General features: G+C 49.0%; 7 protein-coding genes across 7 annotated transcripts; 4 read left to right on the forward strand and 3 right to left on the reverse strand.

Annotated features, from left to right (window-relative positions):
* Nucleotides 1–218: 218 nt before the first annotated feature.
* Nucleotides 219–1,777, reverse strand: ASPVEDRAFT_45565 (replication factor C subunit 3; the record flags this gene model as incomplete). Its single annotated transcript, XM_040813323.1, has 4 exons — nucleotides 1,526–1,777; nucleotides 1,385–1,472; nucleotides 1,159–1,333; nucleotides 219–1,103 (listed from the first exon to the last, which is right to left on the reverse strand). Coding segments are annotated over exons 1-4 (791 nt in total), but the record flags the coding sequence as incomplete, so codon positions are not given.
* Nucleotides 1,778–1,883: 106 nt separating this feature from the next.
* Nucleotides 1,884–2,981, forward strand: ASPVEDRAFT_45568 (actin-related protein 2/3 complex subunit 3). The gene is made up of 6 exons (XM_040813324.1): nucleotides 1,884–1,986; nucleotides 2,057–2,102; nucleotides 2,204–2,475; nucleotides 2,538–2,650; nucleotides 2,711–2,789; nucleotides 2,854–2,981. Exons 1-6 carry the CDS (start codon nucleotides 1,981–1,983, stop codon nucleotides 2,899–2,901), a joined length of 564 nt encoding a protein of 187 aa, XP_040671910.1. The 5' UTR covers nucleotides 1,884–1,980; the 3' UTR covers nucleotides 2,902–2,981.
* Nucleotides 2,982–3,189: 208 nt separating this feature from the next.
* On the reverse strand, nucleotides 3,190–4,912 carry trm6 (tRNA 1-methyladenosine methyltransferase subunit GCD10; the record flags this gene model as incomplete). The annotated part of the gene is made up of 2 exons (XM_040807537.1): nucleotides 3,190–4,765; nucleotides 4,827–4,912. 2 exons carry the CDS (start codon nucleotides 4,910–4,912, stop codon nucleotides 3,190–3,192), a joined length of 1,662 nt encoding a protein of 553 aa, XP_040671911.1.
* An 823-nt stretch (nucleotides 4,913–5,735) lies between these two features.
* Nucleotides 5,736–8,367, forward strand: ASPVEDRAFT_55861 (uncharacterized protein; the record flags this gene model as incomplete). The annotated part of the gene is made up of 3 exons (XM_040815124.1): nucleotides 5,736–6,396; nucleotides 6,454–7,289; nucleotides 7,339–8,367. 3 exons carry the CDS (start codon nucleotides 5,736–5,738, stop codon nucleotides 8,365–8,367), a joined length of 2,526 nt encoding a protein of 841 aa, XP_040671912.1.
* A 1,014-nt stretch (nucleotides 8,368–9,381) lies between these two features.
* On the forward strand, nucleotides 9,382–11,393 carry ASPVEDRAFT_139940 (putative extracellular endoglucanase; the record flags this gene model as incomplete). The annotated part of the gene is made up of 6 exons (XM_040807615.1): nucleotides 9,382–9,634; nucleotides 9,690–9,821; nucleotides 9,876–10,226; nucleotides 10,282–10,303; nucleotides 10,356–11,160; nucleotides 11,232–11,393. The coding sequence occupies 6 exons, from the start codon at nucleotides 9,382–9,384 to the stop codon at nucleotides 11,391–11,393; spliced, it is 1,725 nt and encodes a 574-aa protein (XP_040671913.1).
* A 397-nt stretch (nucleotides 11,394–11,790) lies between these two features.
* On the forward strand, nucleotides 11,791–12,579 carry ASPVEDRAFT_45572 (uncharacterized protein). The gene has a single exon (XM_040813326.1). It carries the CDS (start codon nucleotides 11,964–11,966, stop codon nucleotides 12,414–12,416), a length of 453 nt encoding a protein of 150 aa, XP_040671914.1. The 5' UTR covers nucleotides 11,791–11,963; the 3' UTR covers nucleotides 12,417–12,579.
* A 341-nt stretch (nucleotides 12,580–12,920) lies between these two features.
* ASPVEDRAFT_87467 (putative DUF221 domain protein) lies at nucleotides 12,921–15,810 on the reverse strand (the record flags this gene model as incomplete). The annotated part of the gene is made up of 6 exons (XM_040818071.1): nucleotides 12,921–13,639; nucleotides 13,693–14,091; nucleotides 14,151–15,056; nucleotides 15,109–15,401; nucleotides 15,463–15,698; nucleotides 15,760–15,810. 6 exons carry the CDS (start codon nucleotides 15,808–15,810, stop codon nucleotides 12,921–12,923), a joined length of 2,604 nt encoding a protein of 867 aa, XP_040671915.1.
* Between the last annotated feature and the right edge of the window lie 384 nt (nucleotides 15,811–16,194).

Below are 16,194 nucleotides of genomic sequence, written 5' to 3' on the forward strand. Positions count from 1 at the left end.
GTGCATTCCCAAGGCTTCTGGCAATGCTTGACGTGCTTGTCGTGCTTGGCGAATATGTCGTCCAGCAGTTGGGAGATCTGATAGTACGCAGTGGCACAGAAACTGGGCGACCCCACTCTTATCTCCTAGCCGAAGCTGCCCACTCTTGATCCCCTCGAACGCCTACAGTTTACATGCATCCAGTCGCAAGTCTATATTACTTGCGCTACGAATCCTGAGTTAATGGGATTATGCAATTATATTTCATAAAATAGCGCTATGTCGCCATGCTCGCTCCTTTGTCCCCCATCAATTCACATCCATTGCGAACAACCCCCACCAGGCCTCCGGTTTGAACGGTCTCCGATCCGCCGGCGGAAAGTCGCCATTCAATCTCAGCTAGTCCCTCCAGCCATGTAATCCGCGTTTGCGCTGGGACTTCAAGCCGCTGGAGTTGCTCCCCCAGTGCAGCAAGAATATCTGCCAACGCAAGGCCCTTGTTAATCTTGAGTGCATTGAGGGTATTGAGGCATGATGTGACATCACTAGTTGCAAGGAGCGTGGTCATAATCTGTTGTATATCAGACGGGTGTGGTGCGGCAATACAGTCGTAAATCGTCTCGTTCGTGATTGTCTCCGGTTCGGGGATGGCTTGGTCTTTGGGCGCATTTTTTATCGGGAGTGGTTTGCCTAGTGGTAGAGGTTGGTCTGAGAGCTTTCAAACAAGTGGTGCTACTTACTGCTTGCATGGCAAGCTTGGAGCACGTTCAAGGCACGGCGCATATCGCCGCGACTCAATGTGACCAAGCTATCGACAGCCTCTGGCTGAATACGCACGTCTTCCTTCTCAACCACCTGGTCGACCAAGACCCTGATGTCTTGCTTTTTGAGTGGGCTAAACCGGAACCGAGTACAACGGGAAAGAAGGGCTGGCGAGAGCTTGTGGGTATAGTTTGCGATAACGCAAAACCGAGTGTTGGCAGTATATTTTTCCATGATTCGACGAAGAGCCATCTGCGCGGTAGCTGTCATCGCATCGGCTTCATCCAGGATGATGAGCTTGAATGATGCGAGCGACGACTTGCTGGCGGCGGGCGGGGCCATTGAGAAGATTTGTTTTGTGCCTGGAAGAGCCCGAGTAAGTCTATATCATAGCCCCTTCAATACAGGTAAACGCACTTGCGAAAGTTTTGATCTGTTCTCGGACAACATCAATTCCTCTATCATCACTAGCATTGAGTTCAAGGACCATCTGTCGCATGTTTTTTGTACCGTATATTCGTCGGGCCAGGGCGAGAATTGTGGATGTTTTACCGGTACCGGGAGGTCCGTAAAGGAGAAGATGCGGTAATTGCTGGAGATGGGATCAGTGACTGAGCTGGCAAAACAAACGTAATGCGCATACATTGGCTTCGACAAACCGATTAATCGTAGCTAGGATGTCCTTGTGACCGGAAACATCGTCGAGGGAGTTCGGGCGATATTTTTCCACCCTGGACCTGGTTAGTTACCGGTAATAAAATTGGTCGGCCCATTGTATCGTTACCAAGGTAGATTGTCTTGAGCTTCTACTGGTAAATCTGCAGCGGCTCTCTTATATTTCCCACTGGTGTTATCAGAACTGAACTGGACGGCGTTCTTGGATGCGGGGGCATCCACGTCCATATCGTCATCGTAGTCCGACATAATGGCCAATTAGACAGTACCCTCTGAAGAACTTCCAGAAACCGGCGTCGCAAATGCGATATAATGTGAGAAGGGGCGGTGTTGCAGGGTATTCTGATTCTCGACGCGTCGAAATGCGGCAGCGCGTAAAGAGGTTCGGCGCCGGAAAATCTGCGGAGCTCCGAGCCCAAGTCTCACGGACAGACACCGTTGCTGCGGGCGGTGATGACATGCGAACTCCCGCTAGGTAACAGCTCCGCCATCTACACCCACGACACAGCTCTTATACTCTGGACAGGCTCTAGATATTTAATACTCTCATTAAAGTCTTTCAAAATGCCAGTATGTGGCTTTGCCTCAACACCTCCCTCTTGCGCAATGCATTAACAGCCGATTTCTAACCAACAACCAGGCCTATCACTCTATCTTCCTCGAGGACCGGGACGTCCCCGTAATAGGTATGCTTTGAGCAATCACCCCTACTCCCTCCAGAAGAGCGGACCAGGAATTATGTACAGTCGAAAAGGACACTCAATTAACCTGGTTTCTCGGTCTGCAGGCAACTTCCCAGTCCTGCCCCTCCGCACCCGCACTCGCGGCCCCGCATACACACTTCCCACCCTACCCCCAGGTGCCGACCTCGACGTACAGCCAGACAACGAGTCATACGATTGTGTAGACGAGATCATCTCTCTATTCAGAGCCAATGTCCTGTTCCGAAACTTCGAGATCAACGGCCCCGCCGACCGCATGCTCATCTACGGAACATTGTTCATCACCGAATGTCTGGGGAAAGTCAAGCCTACAATGACAGCTCGTGATGCGGAAAAGGTAGTTTACTTTGGATCCGTATTTAAAGGAGGTTTAGTAAAGGCTGACTGATTCGCCGTTAGGCTCTTAACAATGTCGCCCTTGATAGCTTCGCTATCCCCGGTGATGCGTCTTTTCCGCTGAACCAGGCCTTTGAGCCCCCGAGAGATCGCCAGGATGCTGAATCACTTCGATCGTACGTTTTCAACTTAATGCCATCTGAATTGACTGTGACGTACTGATTGTTCGTTCTTAGATACCTTTCCCAGGTGCGACAGGAGATTGCAACTCGGCTGCATGCGAGATTATACCCTGGTGGTGTTGGTCCGTCGAAGGTTGGTCTTTCTGTTCTGATACAAGGTACAGTTTTGAAGGATGTCTGCTAACAAACAATAATAGTTCTGGCTCAGCTTCACGAAGAGAAAGTTCATGGGAAAGAGCTTCTAGGATAGAGACGTCTACTTTGTTTCATCTTCATTGTACCTAGCGTGAGGACTTTAGGCTCGTTGTCTGATTGAGATTCCGTATCATAAATAAATGTTTCTTTTGACAAAAACAACATATCCTTGATCTACTAGTTAACAGACCTATGTTGATAGTAGGACTTGCTGTATGACCACAGCCTTTTCCAAAGGCCGAGGTCCAACCAGATTGTAAATAAAAATTCCATCGTAAAATCTAGTATACAAAAACGTTTGGTTTTTGTTTTTTTTTTTTTTTTTGTTTATTTTGTTATCATGACTTCATCTCTACATCCGCACTTGTACTCCCAGGCGTACTGGCTGCTTGCGCAGGCGCAAGCTTCCTCTTCTTGCGACCCGGATTCCCAGCGGCCTGAATAAACTCTGTTGTCGGGATGACTCGAATCGCATGGAATATATAGCCTTCCGCACCACCACGACCAGACATCATAGGATGCGTGCGGCCAGGAAGAACCTGCCAAGGACGCACCCTGACTGTTTCTAGTGTGGGCGCAAGTAACAATGTAGGGTTCAGGGAGAATTCTGCGGTTAACTCGGGGAATTCGCCGTTGGCCAGTTGTCCCCTTTCCTCTTCCAGGTCTCGTTTCCGATTTATATACGCCGTCTTCCGCGAAGTGGAGTAGAGGTCCGCAATTTCGGTAAGGGACTCGATTGTGGGTGAGTAGACAACGACAGATGCGGAGCCTGATAGGAGGGGAACGGTGTGTTTGAGGACGCTATCTAGGTCCATGAGTGTTGCAACGACGAGGCCATCGTAGCCGCCTGCTCGGACTTCGTCGACGACACTCCGCACGCGGGCCCACCGATTTCGTTTCCGGTAATATGCGCTGCGTTTGTTTGTTTTGAGAGTGGCGAGTTCGGAGTCTGGAATTATGGCGGGCTCTTCGGCGTAGATTGGGTCGGCTTCGGGGTTTAGGAGTTGGAGCCAGGAGACCGTCTTTAGGTTTGTGAAGAGAGGGTGAGATTCATCGGGGGTGTTCTGGTCAAAGCGAAAGTATTTTAGCAATGACGTGTTGGCTTGCTTGTTTGCGTGAATGAGGGTTATGGTGTTCCCTGTGGCAGACATATGCGCTGGGCGATTTGCTTTGTGTGAGCCTGATTCCTCCGCGCTGCCGCCCTCGGCAGCCTGTTGTTCACCGGAAGCTCCGTTTTCCTCGTTTTCGAGGTCCTCGTCTGGATGCAAGATACCCATTCGTTCAGCCATGGCTGCGACGATCAATCCACCTGTCTCATCTACTACGAGGTAGCGGCCGTTCGGTTTTGATAATGTTTGCTGTATTGACGTGTCGCCGCCATGGTGCACGTTCCCCCAGCTCCCAATTAGTCCCGTCAATTCATCACGCAACTCCATGCTCTTCGAGGACAATTCTCTATTTTCTAGCATATAATTCGTGAGAGCGCTGACGTCCATCGGGAATAGCGTAAATCGTTTCATGTACTTTTTCTGTTTGCGCAGAGTGTACTTGGCGAGAGAGAATGCCGTCTTCTGGTCTATAGTGGCATGCGACTCCAATATTTTTGCAATGATATCCCTCCCCGCGCCCGTTGATTCCTTCTTCAGCGCCTCGATCTCTTCTAACGTCAACTTCTGAGTCGATGCATCGTCGACGATATCTCGATTCGTGCGCGTGGGTAGCCCCTCCTCGTTCACTTCGACGTCGTCATCGCCTTCGCCTTCCGTTATCAATGACTCGGCATGCAATTCTGCTGCAGGCACGATGCGCAAGTGGGTATTCCCTTGCGATTCGAGGATCTCGTAGGTAAGGTAGAACGGGCGTCCGATAATTTGGTTTGCAGGAAATGATCCGAACTTTCCACAGTTTATCAATCTGGTCTCGGACGTTAGTTCATCGCAACGAAAAGCTAGTGGATCACGGTCGAGACACATACGAGTTCGGAACAACTTTTTGGATTTTTGTCGTCTCTGAAGGTAACCGTAAGATTACGAACTGATTAGGGCGGACGGAGGTATGCATGGCTGACTTGATCATATGGTTTTAGACGGCAACAAGCATATTCCGGCAAAGCATAGAGCATGTGTCAAGCACCGCCGTTTTCCTGACTTTTTTCTTTGCGATAGCGCACGGGCCACCAAAGCTCCAGATAAGTAGCGGCTGACATAACGGTACGGACAATTAACGGCCCGTTAGGATCACATGTTTTGTTTCCGCTGTGGCGGAAGATGGGGCGGAGACGGTGGCTGACGACATCATACGATACCATCCCAATACAAATAATACCAGCATAGTGCATGGCAGGCAGCCAAGTTGGAGGGAGATTCCATACCGATTCGTACGAGAGATTCCCCTGCCACCTGGTCCGCTTACCAGGAAGTGGCCTCTTGCTGTCTCCACAGCCAATGGAGAAAGCTCGCGGATTACTGGAATCTGGGTGCCTGCGATCTGACTGATCTGATGGATTGGGATTGACGTGCGTATTTATGCTTAGTTCTATTGAATTTGGGCACCTCCTCTGGTTCCCTTTCTTCAAGACCAGCAAGGGGCAGCGGCATGGCACATATAAACCTACGCTTCCATGCTAAGCTGGAGCTAACTTACCATTGCCTCATTCAGCCTTGCTAGCGGTTGCTTCAGCCCGACTCGCTCGCCGTCTAAGTGCCAGTTACGTATACACAGCCCAGTGTGTCTTCCAACCACGCCAGTCAACTCTTTCGCCCTCGTCCGTTTGCCCCGGCCAAACCGCAGATTTATTTGACTTCGTATTATTGGCCGTGGACTGCGCCCAGCGTTTCAACGTTTGCCCGACAGGCCCGAGAAGCCGTTCTCTCAATCTGCCTTCATGGTCCTGCGAAAACGAGCTCCTCCGCACCTTCATAACCTCAGTCAAGGGAATGCCCGCTTCGAGCCTCACTCTTCACGCTCACGAACTTCCCCAACGTCCTTCTCTGTCTCATCACCCTCCCCCAAGCGCCTGACCCGGCCTTCCAGAGCTCAGAGCTCCCCGCACCCTAGCCGTATTCCGTCGCAGGAATCGATCTTCTCACCCGATCTGAATACGTCACCGGCATTCGATTTAATGTCTTTGGAGCAGGCGCAGAGGTCCCCGATTCGGACCGCGTCCACGGACACTCCGAATCCATGGGCGGACGAGCTTGTCGAGAATCCGAATCACAGTCCCCGGGAGAATGGTGGCCCAACATCTCAACCGGGTATCAACGGTGGCCTACAAAATGGCGAGGAGGCGGATACTAGGAAAGGTGACCGGGTGCCTTCGATACTACTTTCAGGCACCCAGCGCCGAATGGCTGCAAATGAGCCCCCACCGAATCAAGGGGCCGCCGATACCTCTGATTGGGAGTATTTGGGCGCTTCGCCTCCTCAGTTACAGTCGAACAATCCATTTCTGAAGACCTCAAAAAATGAGAGCAACCCGTGGGCTGATAGAAACTCTCGCGCGTCGTCACTTTCTAGAGATGATGCGAGCCGTGGCTTAGGTCTAGGTAATTACACTACATTACTTGGTTTGTAAAGTTGCTTTTGTATACTAACATTCATAGATGAGGGCTATATCCCAATGACCGCGCGCTTATCTCTTTTCGACCAAAATCAGGAATCCGAATCCCCTTGGGCTCATGAGTCTAGCCACAGTCAGGGTGTAGGAATGAGTGGCCAGCGAACCGGTGTCATATCTACCAATTCCCAGGGAGCCCACGCTACCTTTGATGGTTCGCAACCGGCGTCACATCAGCTTCAGCCTGAGCAACCTCCTTCGCAACCCAGAATAAGTACACCAGGAACCGTATCCACCGCTACTACGGGATCATCTCACGTTCTCATTGATTTCGATGAATCGCCCATGCAGGAAACTGGAACTGATTCTCGACAAGCTACTGCACCTACTACTGACACGGCTTCAATTCAAGGCTATGGTCGCCCGGCTGCGCTCCAAAATGTACATCCTGACAATGTTACGCCTGGCTCAGCTATACCGCCTAGCTCTCAGCAGCCGCAAACCGCTACGATTCCTGATGATACCGCGCAACAACAGGAGAAACGAGCCGAGACTTATTCAATTAGACATATAAATTGGAAAGATAATACGGGAGTATTACGCGAATCTCCTATGCTGATACAGAATAAAAATGGGCCTTGCCCACTCCTAGCGTTGGTGAACGCGCTCATCTTACGTGCAGCAAGCCAGGGAACCCCGCCTCCAATAGTTAGGGCTTTGCGAACTAGGGAGCATATTTCTCTGGGGCTATTAATTGAGGCCCTATTTGACGAACTAACAACACGTTTGGGGCCCGATGATGAGTTCCCAGACATTGAGGCTCTTAGTCGGTTTTTGACTATGTTGCATACGGGCATGAATGTCAACCCGCGACTGACATTGGTATGGTTCACACTAGCCCTTGTGCAAGGATCATCACTAACCAGTTTAGGAATCGGAATCTGCCGTCGGCACGTTCCTCCAAACAGAAGATATCAAGTTTTATAGAACATTTGGGGTACCTCTAGTTCATGGCTGGATTGCGAGCCCCTCGACAGATGCAACTGCCGCATTGGAGCGAGTTGGTGAATATCACGAAGATATCCAACTACTTCCGTTCCGTAAACAGGAACTTGAGGACCGAGTTTTCCAGGGAACAACACTTACCACGGAGGAAGAAAGAGTGATGTCGGATATACAAGCAATTCAACATTTTACCGATATCGACAATGCGACACAGTTGAGTCCTTACGGCCTTGAGCAACTGACTAGAACCCTGCAGCCTGGCTCGTTCTCAATTCTATTTCGAAACGACCATTTCTCCACCGTTTACAAACACCCGCAACTCCACCAACTTTTCACACTCGTTACCGATGCTGGCTACTCTAGCCATGCTGAAATCGTATGGGAAAGTCTCGTTGATGTGAACGGGTCGAATGCAGGCTTTTATTCTGGTGATTTTAGACTCGTTAGCCAGCATACAGCCCATGCCTCCGACCCATCCGGTCCACGAACGTCGAGCAATGAGGGACCGCGGCATCCACCTGCACTCTCTGCGCAAGAGCAAGCGGACGCAGACTTTGCATATGCCCTCTCGCTTCAGTACCAAGAAGAGGAGCGACGACAGTCAAATCCCAACCACACGCGCTCCCAAAGCGCCGCGAATCTTGGGGCTAGCGCAAGCACCCCTACTGTGAATCCACGACAACGTCAGTCGTATGGGAGTCGTTCACAGACCAACGTCCAAAGTAGTTCTCAGGGGAACGATGACCCAGAAGATGGACCACCTCCATCTTACGAACAGGCAGCCAAGAGCCCGGTATATACCGGTACGCCACCCCCACAACGGAGCCCTAATAATCTGGGTACTCCCTCGCGAAGCCAGTATCCAAGGGATCGATATGGCAGGTATGCGGATCCTAGCAGATATACGGATCCACGCAGGGAGAGGGAAAGAGACAGGGACTGCATAATCATGTAAACGCCATGTCGGTTGCCTCGTTTAATCCCTTTATAGCATTGACGATGGAATGATAACGGACAGTCATGTACGGTTTATATAGACGCAATTTGGCGCATTTAATGTATCTTAGCAAGTTTATGACGAAACGACTAGCATACGTACTCAATTTGTTTATTATTCTGAATACAGTCTACTTTTAAGCGTTGCCTCCTCCCATTTACGTTCCGCTACCGCCAGCCGAACAAAATCACGCTATCGATTCCAGGGATTCCGAGCACCCGGCCGACGATTCACCTTTCCCAATTCATCACGGCCCAAGAATCCATCAACATGTGCTACCGCCGATCACGTCTTTACGACGGAAAATAGATGAAGAGAAGGAGGGGGTGCTTGATGGATTAATTCGGGTAAACTCCAGATCACTTTTCGGGTTCCTCTGAATGCCTGATTCGTTAACTGACGGGGATCGCATCAGGAACACATGAACCTGAGGACCTTCACAATCTCCACTAGAGGCTGCATAATATCCAGAATTTATCAGTCTCAGACAACCGAACACCATGGTTTGATTAAATGGTATTGGCGACTCCACCACATATTCTGGGTTCTAACTGCCATTGGAGGGAATATCTTGCACCAAAGCTCTTCGCCATTGTTGACACTTCTTCTCCGCCCTCCGGATTTTCAGCTGAAGATTTTCGCATGATCAAATTGACTAGGCTGGGAAATGATGGGCACTATACAGCACGGACTGTCGGTTTCTGCAGAGTTGACAGACCATGTCGACCCACTGGGGCCCTACTTTGTTTCATACCCCTGCGACATCAATATCCTGACACATTTTGTGCTCCAGTTTCGACTTAGAGCAATGAATTGGGGAATAAGAGAGCAGCTAAATCACTGGCGCTACTCGGATAAAATGGGCAAGCAATTTCCGAAACTGCGTCTCAAGTATATATATTAGACTCAGGTTCTCTGATGGAAGATTGAGTTGGTTCTCCAAGGAAACCTGGATCCACACAAGACGTGAAGATGCAGAGGCTACTATCAATCGCTGGGCTGTCTGCCCTTCTGTTAGTTGCACATGCCCAGAACTCCTCGACTTGCTCAGGAACATTTACCCCCATTACTGCCAAGGAATTCGTTGCGAATCTCCATCCTGGATGGAATTTGGGAAACACACTGGACGCTATTCCAGACGAAGGCTCTTGGAACAACGCTCCTGTTGAAGAAGCAACACTTGATTTGATCAAAGAGTCTGGGTTCAAGAGCGTCCGTCTTCCAGGTATAAGATGTCATCGTCTACTGAATGAAAAACCAAACTAACTTTTCTTGTTCAGTAACATGGACGCACCATTTCACGTCAAATTCTTCCGACTGGACTGTCGATCCGGAATGGCTGCAACGGGTTTCTGATGTACTTGACTTTATTACAGCTCGTGACCTATACGCCATCGTGAACGTCCACCATGGTAAGTCGATGCTGATATTCAGTCTGCAGCTCTTTTATTGACCATTTACAACAGACTCGTGGGAATGGGCTGATGTCACCGCCGCCGGAGCAAATATAACTCTAATCGAAGAGAAGTTCTACAGACTATGGTACCAGATTGGTACTACGCTGGGTTGCAAGTCGAGCCTGGTTGCCTTCGAGTCGATCAACGAGCCTCCAGCAGAGACTGCCGAGCACGGGGCAGAAATCAACAAACTGAACAGCATCTTCCTCCAAGCAATCGCCGACGCTGGTGGCTTTAATTCTCAGCGTGTTGTTAACCTTGTTGGAGGTGGCCAGGACAGCGTCAAGACTTCCCAGTGGTTTGAAGCCCCTGCCAATATAACAAATCCTTGGGCTATTCAGTTCCATTACTACAGTCCTTGTGAGTTGCCTGCTCTTATACATTGGAGATCAGTAATGCTCACGCTCTTACCCAGACGATTTTATCTTCAGCGCATGGTAAGACCAAGCGTTTTGATCTATTCCTGTTCTTATCACTCATAATTTTTAGGGGGAAAACAATTTGGGGCTCCGATAGTACCAAGGACACACTCACGACTGAGTTCGAACTGATCCGCAATAACTTCACGGACGTCCCTCTAATCTTAGGTGAATACGACGCATCGGTTACCAACACCGAACCTGCAGCACGCTGGAAGTACTTCGACCATCTGCAAAAAGTTGCCGCCCAATTTGATATTGCCACAGTCCTCTGGGACAATGGCGAGGACCAGCTCGACCGCACGACAGGTGAATGGCGAGACCCTACCACCCTGGATCTCGTCATAGGCACGACAGCAGAAACCACCAACAGCCTCCCCGATAGCACCGAAGACGCAACAGCGTCAGAGCAGTCATCCTCCGCATACATTTTCCACCGTGCCGGCACCCAAGTCACTAACCAGGCTCTACCATATATCTTCAATGGAAACTCCCTCGAATCCATTACGGATTCCGCGGGCACAGTTTTGGAAAGCGGCTCTGACTATTCTGTCTCCGGTGACAATATCGTTTTCTCGGCTTCCTATCTTGGAACCAAGTACACTGCTTCCACTGCACCAGGAGTCATTGATACTCTAACTCTCGAGTTTGACGGCGGCGTTGCCTCTCCAAGAATTGAGATTGTGCAGTGGGATACTCCCGTTCTGGCCTCAAAGTCCGCTTCCGCTTCTGCGGTGGCAGGCTCTGACTACTCCATCCCTATAACATGGAAGGGCCTTTCCAAGCCTGCAACTGTCAAGGCCCTAACTAACTCCGGCGTGTATCTCTTTGATGACTGGACCCAGTACCTTGGCCCCCTTGAGCAGGCCCGTACGGTAAGTTCCAGAAACTCATTCTCTTCATGTACATCCGGAGGGCTAACTTGTACATCAATTTACTTCTTTAGACCTACAGTAGCCAATGGAACTGGGATGATGAGAATGTTATACTCACTTCTGCGGCTATTGATGCTGTTGTCGCTGCCGGCGAGACCTCAGTTTTCACGTTCGAGTTCTATCCTCGTGTTAACGGGACGTTGAACACGGCTAACTTCACGTTGACAGTGTAGTCTTCTGTCCAGTAGCCTGAACATAGGTTAACCTGATGTACCCATGAGATGGTATAGCTTTTTATTTTCATTGTATATATTTTGCAACACCCAAGCTCCAGAATATATGGCCTTTTCACAGAGCATGTCGACTTACTATATAAAAGTTGCGATTTTCAAAGTACTATGTCTCCGCAATCAGATCAGTAAAGCCTTTAATATTGAAATTGTATATATTTCAGCTTTATACTCTAATTATAAGTATATATCTATATAATATTTAAATAAATACTACATTTCTTTAATATAGTAATAGTTAGTTATCTGGTTCAGCTGAGTAATCTGAAAACAAGTCTGTCACGCTGACAACAAGGCTTGCTTTGCTTTGACTTCACACGCTTTATCAAACAATCATATCCAGGTATTCAACATGATTGTTACTGATAAGGAAATATCAAACCCCTCTGTCTCGGAAATGCTATCTAAAGACCAAGTCGTTGAACGGTGCCCCGGAAAGGTCTCGATTATAATCATCTAACATACACTACTGTGAATAGGAAGGTCTTCTTTATCAAGTACAACAATGTTAAAATGGCCGAAGCCCATGCTCAACTTTACCTTTCCACTCGCATAAACGCAAATTCCCAGTCAACCATCTGCATCCCGGAACTCTACCTTGCCTGGCTCCCAGACCATAGCTCAAGCGCTTACCTTGTAATGGAATACATCGATATCCATCACTTTGCGTCCGACGAAGAGCGGGCAAGGGCGCTGTCCGAGCTAATCGCCGTGAAGACGCCGCCGGGAGTGGTCAGGATTATGGTACAGTTGGTTTCAGCGATGAGCCATAATTATGTTACTACAGTAATATTTACCGAGAGAACTTCCCCATTGACCAGTCTGGGAATCTCTGGGTCGTTGGCTTTGATACCACGGGTGTGCTTCCAGCAAGCTTTGCGAGTTGGCCTTTGGATACTAAGTATAAACACCCTCTACCCGTTCCTATTCGGAGGACTATCCCACTCGGCACCTCGAAGAATCTGAAGCCTATGTTTCGAGCTTATCGGTTTAACCAGATATCTATCGGGCAAGCCAGCATATCTGCATCTTATGGAAGGTATATACTCACTCTCTTTATCTCCAGTGAGGTATAAGTTGATGGAAGGGCGGCTTAGGATAGGCGCCTACTGATACCCAGGATATCAGTCAGACTAACTCTTCCTAAGAAGAGTTGACCATTTTTGTTTTTGTGTAGCGGCAAAATTCTGCATCTACATGGTATAAGTCATCGTCACTGACGTCGTTCCACTAAGTAGTAGATAAAGTAAGATTGTCGGGCCCATGGCCCTTTTAACATTGAGCAGTCGAAGAGGTATCAAAGGTCTATAACTGGTGAGAGGGAAGTAACGAGTGAGGCTATTGCTCTGCTATATGGACTGTGTTGTCTTCCTGAGTATAATCAAAGTATTTGTCTCGTAGCTGTCGGTCGTATCATTATTAATATTAACGCAATTGGTAACGCCGGCTCATAAATAAAAATCAAAACGCCTAATACAACGTCTTCAATTCCCAAAGCGGCAAATTCGGATCAAATTTATCCCAAACAATCTTCCCCTTATCATCCAGATGCGCTCCCTCGTCCGTAATCGGAATCAGGGGGTCCGACTCCTCAATCTCCCACGTCGAAACACCCCATTTATCCCTAGGAATCCAAATCGTAGGCGTCTTACTCGTAATGCAAGGCTCGAAGTACGCATTCATCTCTTCCTCTTCCGAGTACTTGATCTCGACGTGGTCACGGCGGACTTTCCGACGCAGTGCGGCAAAGTCTCGATACAGGTTCGGGTGGAGCCATTTCAGCGTTCTGAACCATGTACTTCGGTGTGAGGTTTGGAGGAGCGCAAGTTCCTCCTCTTTGGCTTGTTGCAATTCTTCTTCTACATCGAGGGTGCGCGGAAGGAAGGAGTTTAGTGGAGCGAGGGCATCGTTGAGGGATATGTGGGCGAGGACTGTGAGAATCGTGAACAGGACCATTATGATGAGGGGCCCGATGGCAGATTTGATGGCGAATAGACCGATCATGCAGATGTTGGCAAGATAGATGCCTGTTAGAAGGTGTTGTAGAGCGCGTGGATAAACGAGGCCCTTGGTGTCGATGCGAATGTCGTATACGAAAAGGAAGTTGTAGCGGTAGGCTTGATACACGAGAAATAGGCCGGCGAAGCAGAAGCCTAAGATGAGCGGGGCGATACAGGAGTACGTTAATGCTGCGGTGGGCCAAGTTAGCTTCAGTAAAGGAACCGGGTATGGGCAGACTAACCTATCACGCCCATATTGGTAAATACGGGAAAGACATTGCCCCAACTTATTTCGCTGAGAGCGGCCCAACGCTCGTACAGACGCCGAGGTGAGCCGTCGAAGAACGTGGTTATGAACTTGAAAACAAGCACGCTCATGATCTGTACTACGGCAAGGGAGCTGGTGCTTAGGCCCTGGAGGAGGAAGTATGAAACATAGAAGTTTGTAGCTTTCGGGAGGTTCTCAGCCAGGAGATCCTTGGCTGATAATGGGTCTTGAATAATTTGTGCAGTGGCAGCGGACGCAGCGGAAGTCAAGGTCGTGACGAGGAATACCTGGACAACTTGGAAGCAAAAATGTGCAGTTTGAGTGAAGAGCTCAACGCGAGCTGCCGAGGGAACGCCAGCACGCCGAGCAAGAACTAGGTGATCGTTAGCGATATAATGGTAGCATAGCGGCAAGGCAATGGATCAAACATACAGCGGCAAATGATAGGTACAAGGGACATCAGCAGGACCAGGGCACCAGCCGGCAGTAAACCGGCAATCACACCTTTGATCACATCAGGCAGTTTATCGATAAATTTTAGAGGTGGGATGGCGCTGGTGAGGTAGCTGATATTAGAGATGGCCCCAACAACCGCGGATGGGAGGGACCAGAATATGATCAATGCCGCTATTGCGCCTTGAACGATAAACCTCCTCACAATGCGTTGCCACCAGCTGAGATTCAATGCAGACCAGACAACGTCATCGGGGGATATCCCAGTGAATCGAGGCGTCATATGGAGTGGCTGGTGGTGAGAAAGAGTCTGAAGTGCAACTTGGGCATCTGACTGGGAATTGAACTCGATGAAAATGGCAGACAGAAGCTTCGAATCCAAATTCTGGTGTTTTCTTTGCAAGACTTCAATTTCTTTGGTCAAACTCACCAGCTCCTCACGCAGCCAGTGGATTGAGTCGACCTTTTTCCCAAATAGTTTGAGACGGTGAGTCGGTCGTTTGATTGTGTCGTACATGGGTGGACCACATGTTTCACACTCAAAACAGTCAGTACATGGGAGGGTACCAGCTTTTATTTGCTTCAGTTGCATCGAGTTCGCCCTGCGAATCAATTTTGTTTCCAATCTCTCAAGGCGATGGGCATATTTATCTCTCTGTTGAACTTTTTTATCTAGCTCTTTGCAATCGGAGGTTATCCATATTTTGCGAATAGTCTCGCCGAATACTTGTCGTAACTTCTCCTCGTTTTTATAGTCGTCCGGGACCGACATGAATAGAACTGTTTTTGACGAGATCCGGTCGGCATATGCCGGTGAATTGAGAAATGCCTGCCGTAAATTTGCGTAGAACATGCTCTCCCTTGTCACCGTATAGAACACAAAGGCTTCAAATCCATATTAGATATGGGCGACACGAGTTAGTCTGATTGTACTTACTAAATAGTACACATGCCATGACAGCGTGCGCATAATAACGGTTTTTATTCTTCACGTTGCTGAAACTCAATGCATCAAGCTGAGTGTTCCCTGCACCACCTGTTGCATGAATTGGAAGTAGTACCGGCCATGTAATCAGACAACCGATAAAGAAAATTGAGCAAAGAACCCTCAAGAAGCGGAGGAAGAGATAACCATCCATGGAGTGATGGTTGAGTACATGAGCGTCGGAGATTCTGAAGAAATGGCCGAACCAATTCACCCATCCAGTAGGCAGCTGCGGGCTCCTCTCACTATTGATCATGTCTCAGCTATTGCTCCAGTGCAGAAAGTGATGGCCGCCTGGGGACGTACTGTTGATGCCAGCAAGGTAGATGGCTCCTCGGAGCATACCATCTTATTTGGGTTCGGCGAAAAATTAGGAACAGAGAGAACCAGATAACCGCAAGCACCAACGCAGGTACCAGTGTCGTCAAGAGAGCTGAAAGAGAAGTTGAATCCCCTCCACCCGTTACGGCGTCTATTGCATCCGAGCTTGAAGACGACGCATCTCCCCTTGAAGACCCAATGTTAGGGTCATTTTCGGGATCCTGAATCGACCTTAGTTAGAAACATTAATACTGAAGCTGCACGCAACATGGCACTACATACAAGAAGGTCTTGTCGTGCAACCAGAAAGTTCAATAAAGTGCGTTTTGCCATCGTGGTTGCGGGGATCGAGGTATCATGTTCTCCGCTTCAATAATTCAAGAACAAAAACAAAAGTCTTGGTCTCCGAAACCTCAATAAACTGTGTCTCGGCCCAGATAGAAATAATTTCTGCGGCGTGTCCACATCAGAAAAGGAGGGCCCCATAAAATACCAGACCTGTCACCCGCGGCAGAAGATCAATAGCGTGCGGGAGGTCAAAGTATGTTCGAGCGAGGGCGAGCAGGCCGCGACTATCATTGGTCAACCGGGCGAACCAACCCATAAAATTTGAGAAACAGCTTATTGGGACGCGTCCGTGCTGACGATGGGAGAAAAATGCAGATTATCTGATTCGTCGCGGAGGACGCAAATATTCCTTGTGGAACCAAAAGGACC

Source organism: Aspergillus versicolor, assembly GCF_001890125.1.
Source record: "Aspergillus versicolor CBS 583.65 unplaced genomic scaffold ASPVEscaffold_10, whole genome shotgun sequence".
Lineage (NCBI taxonomy): Eukaryota > Fungi > Ascomycota > Eurotiomycetes > Eurotiales > Aspergillaceae > Aspergillus > Aspergillus versicolor.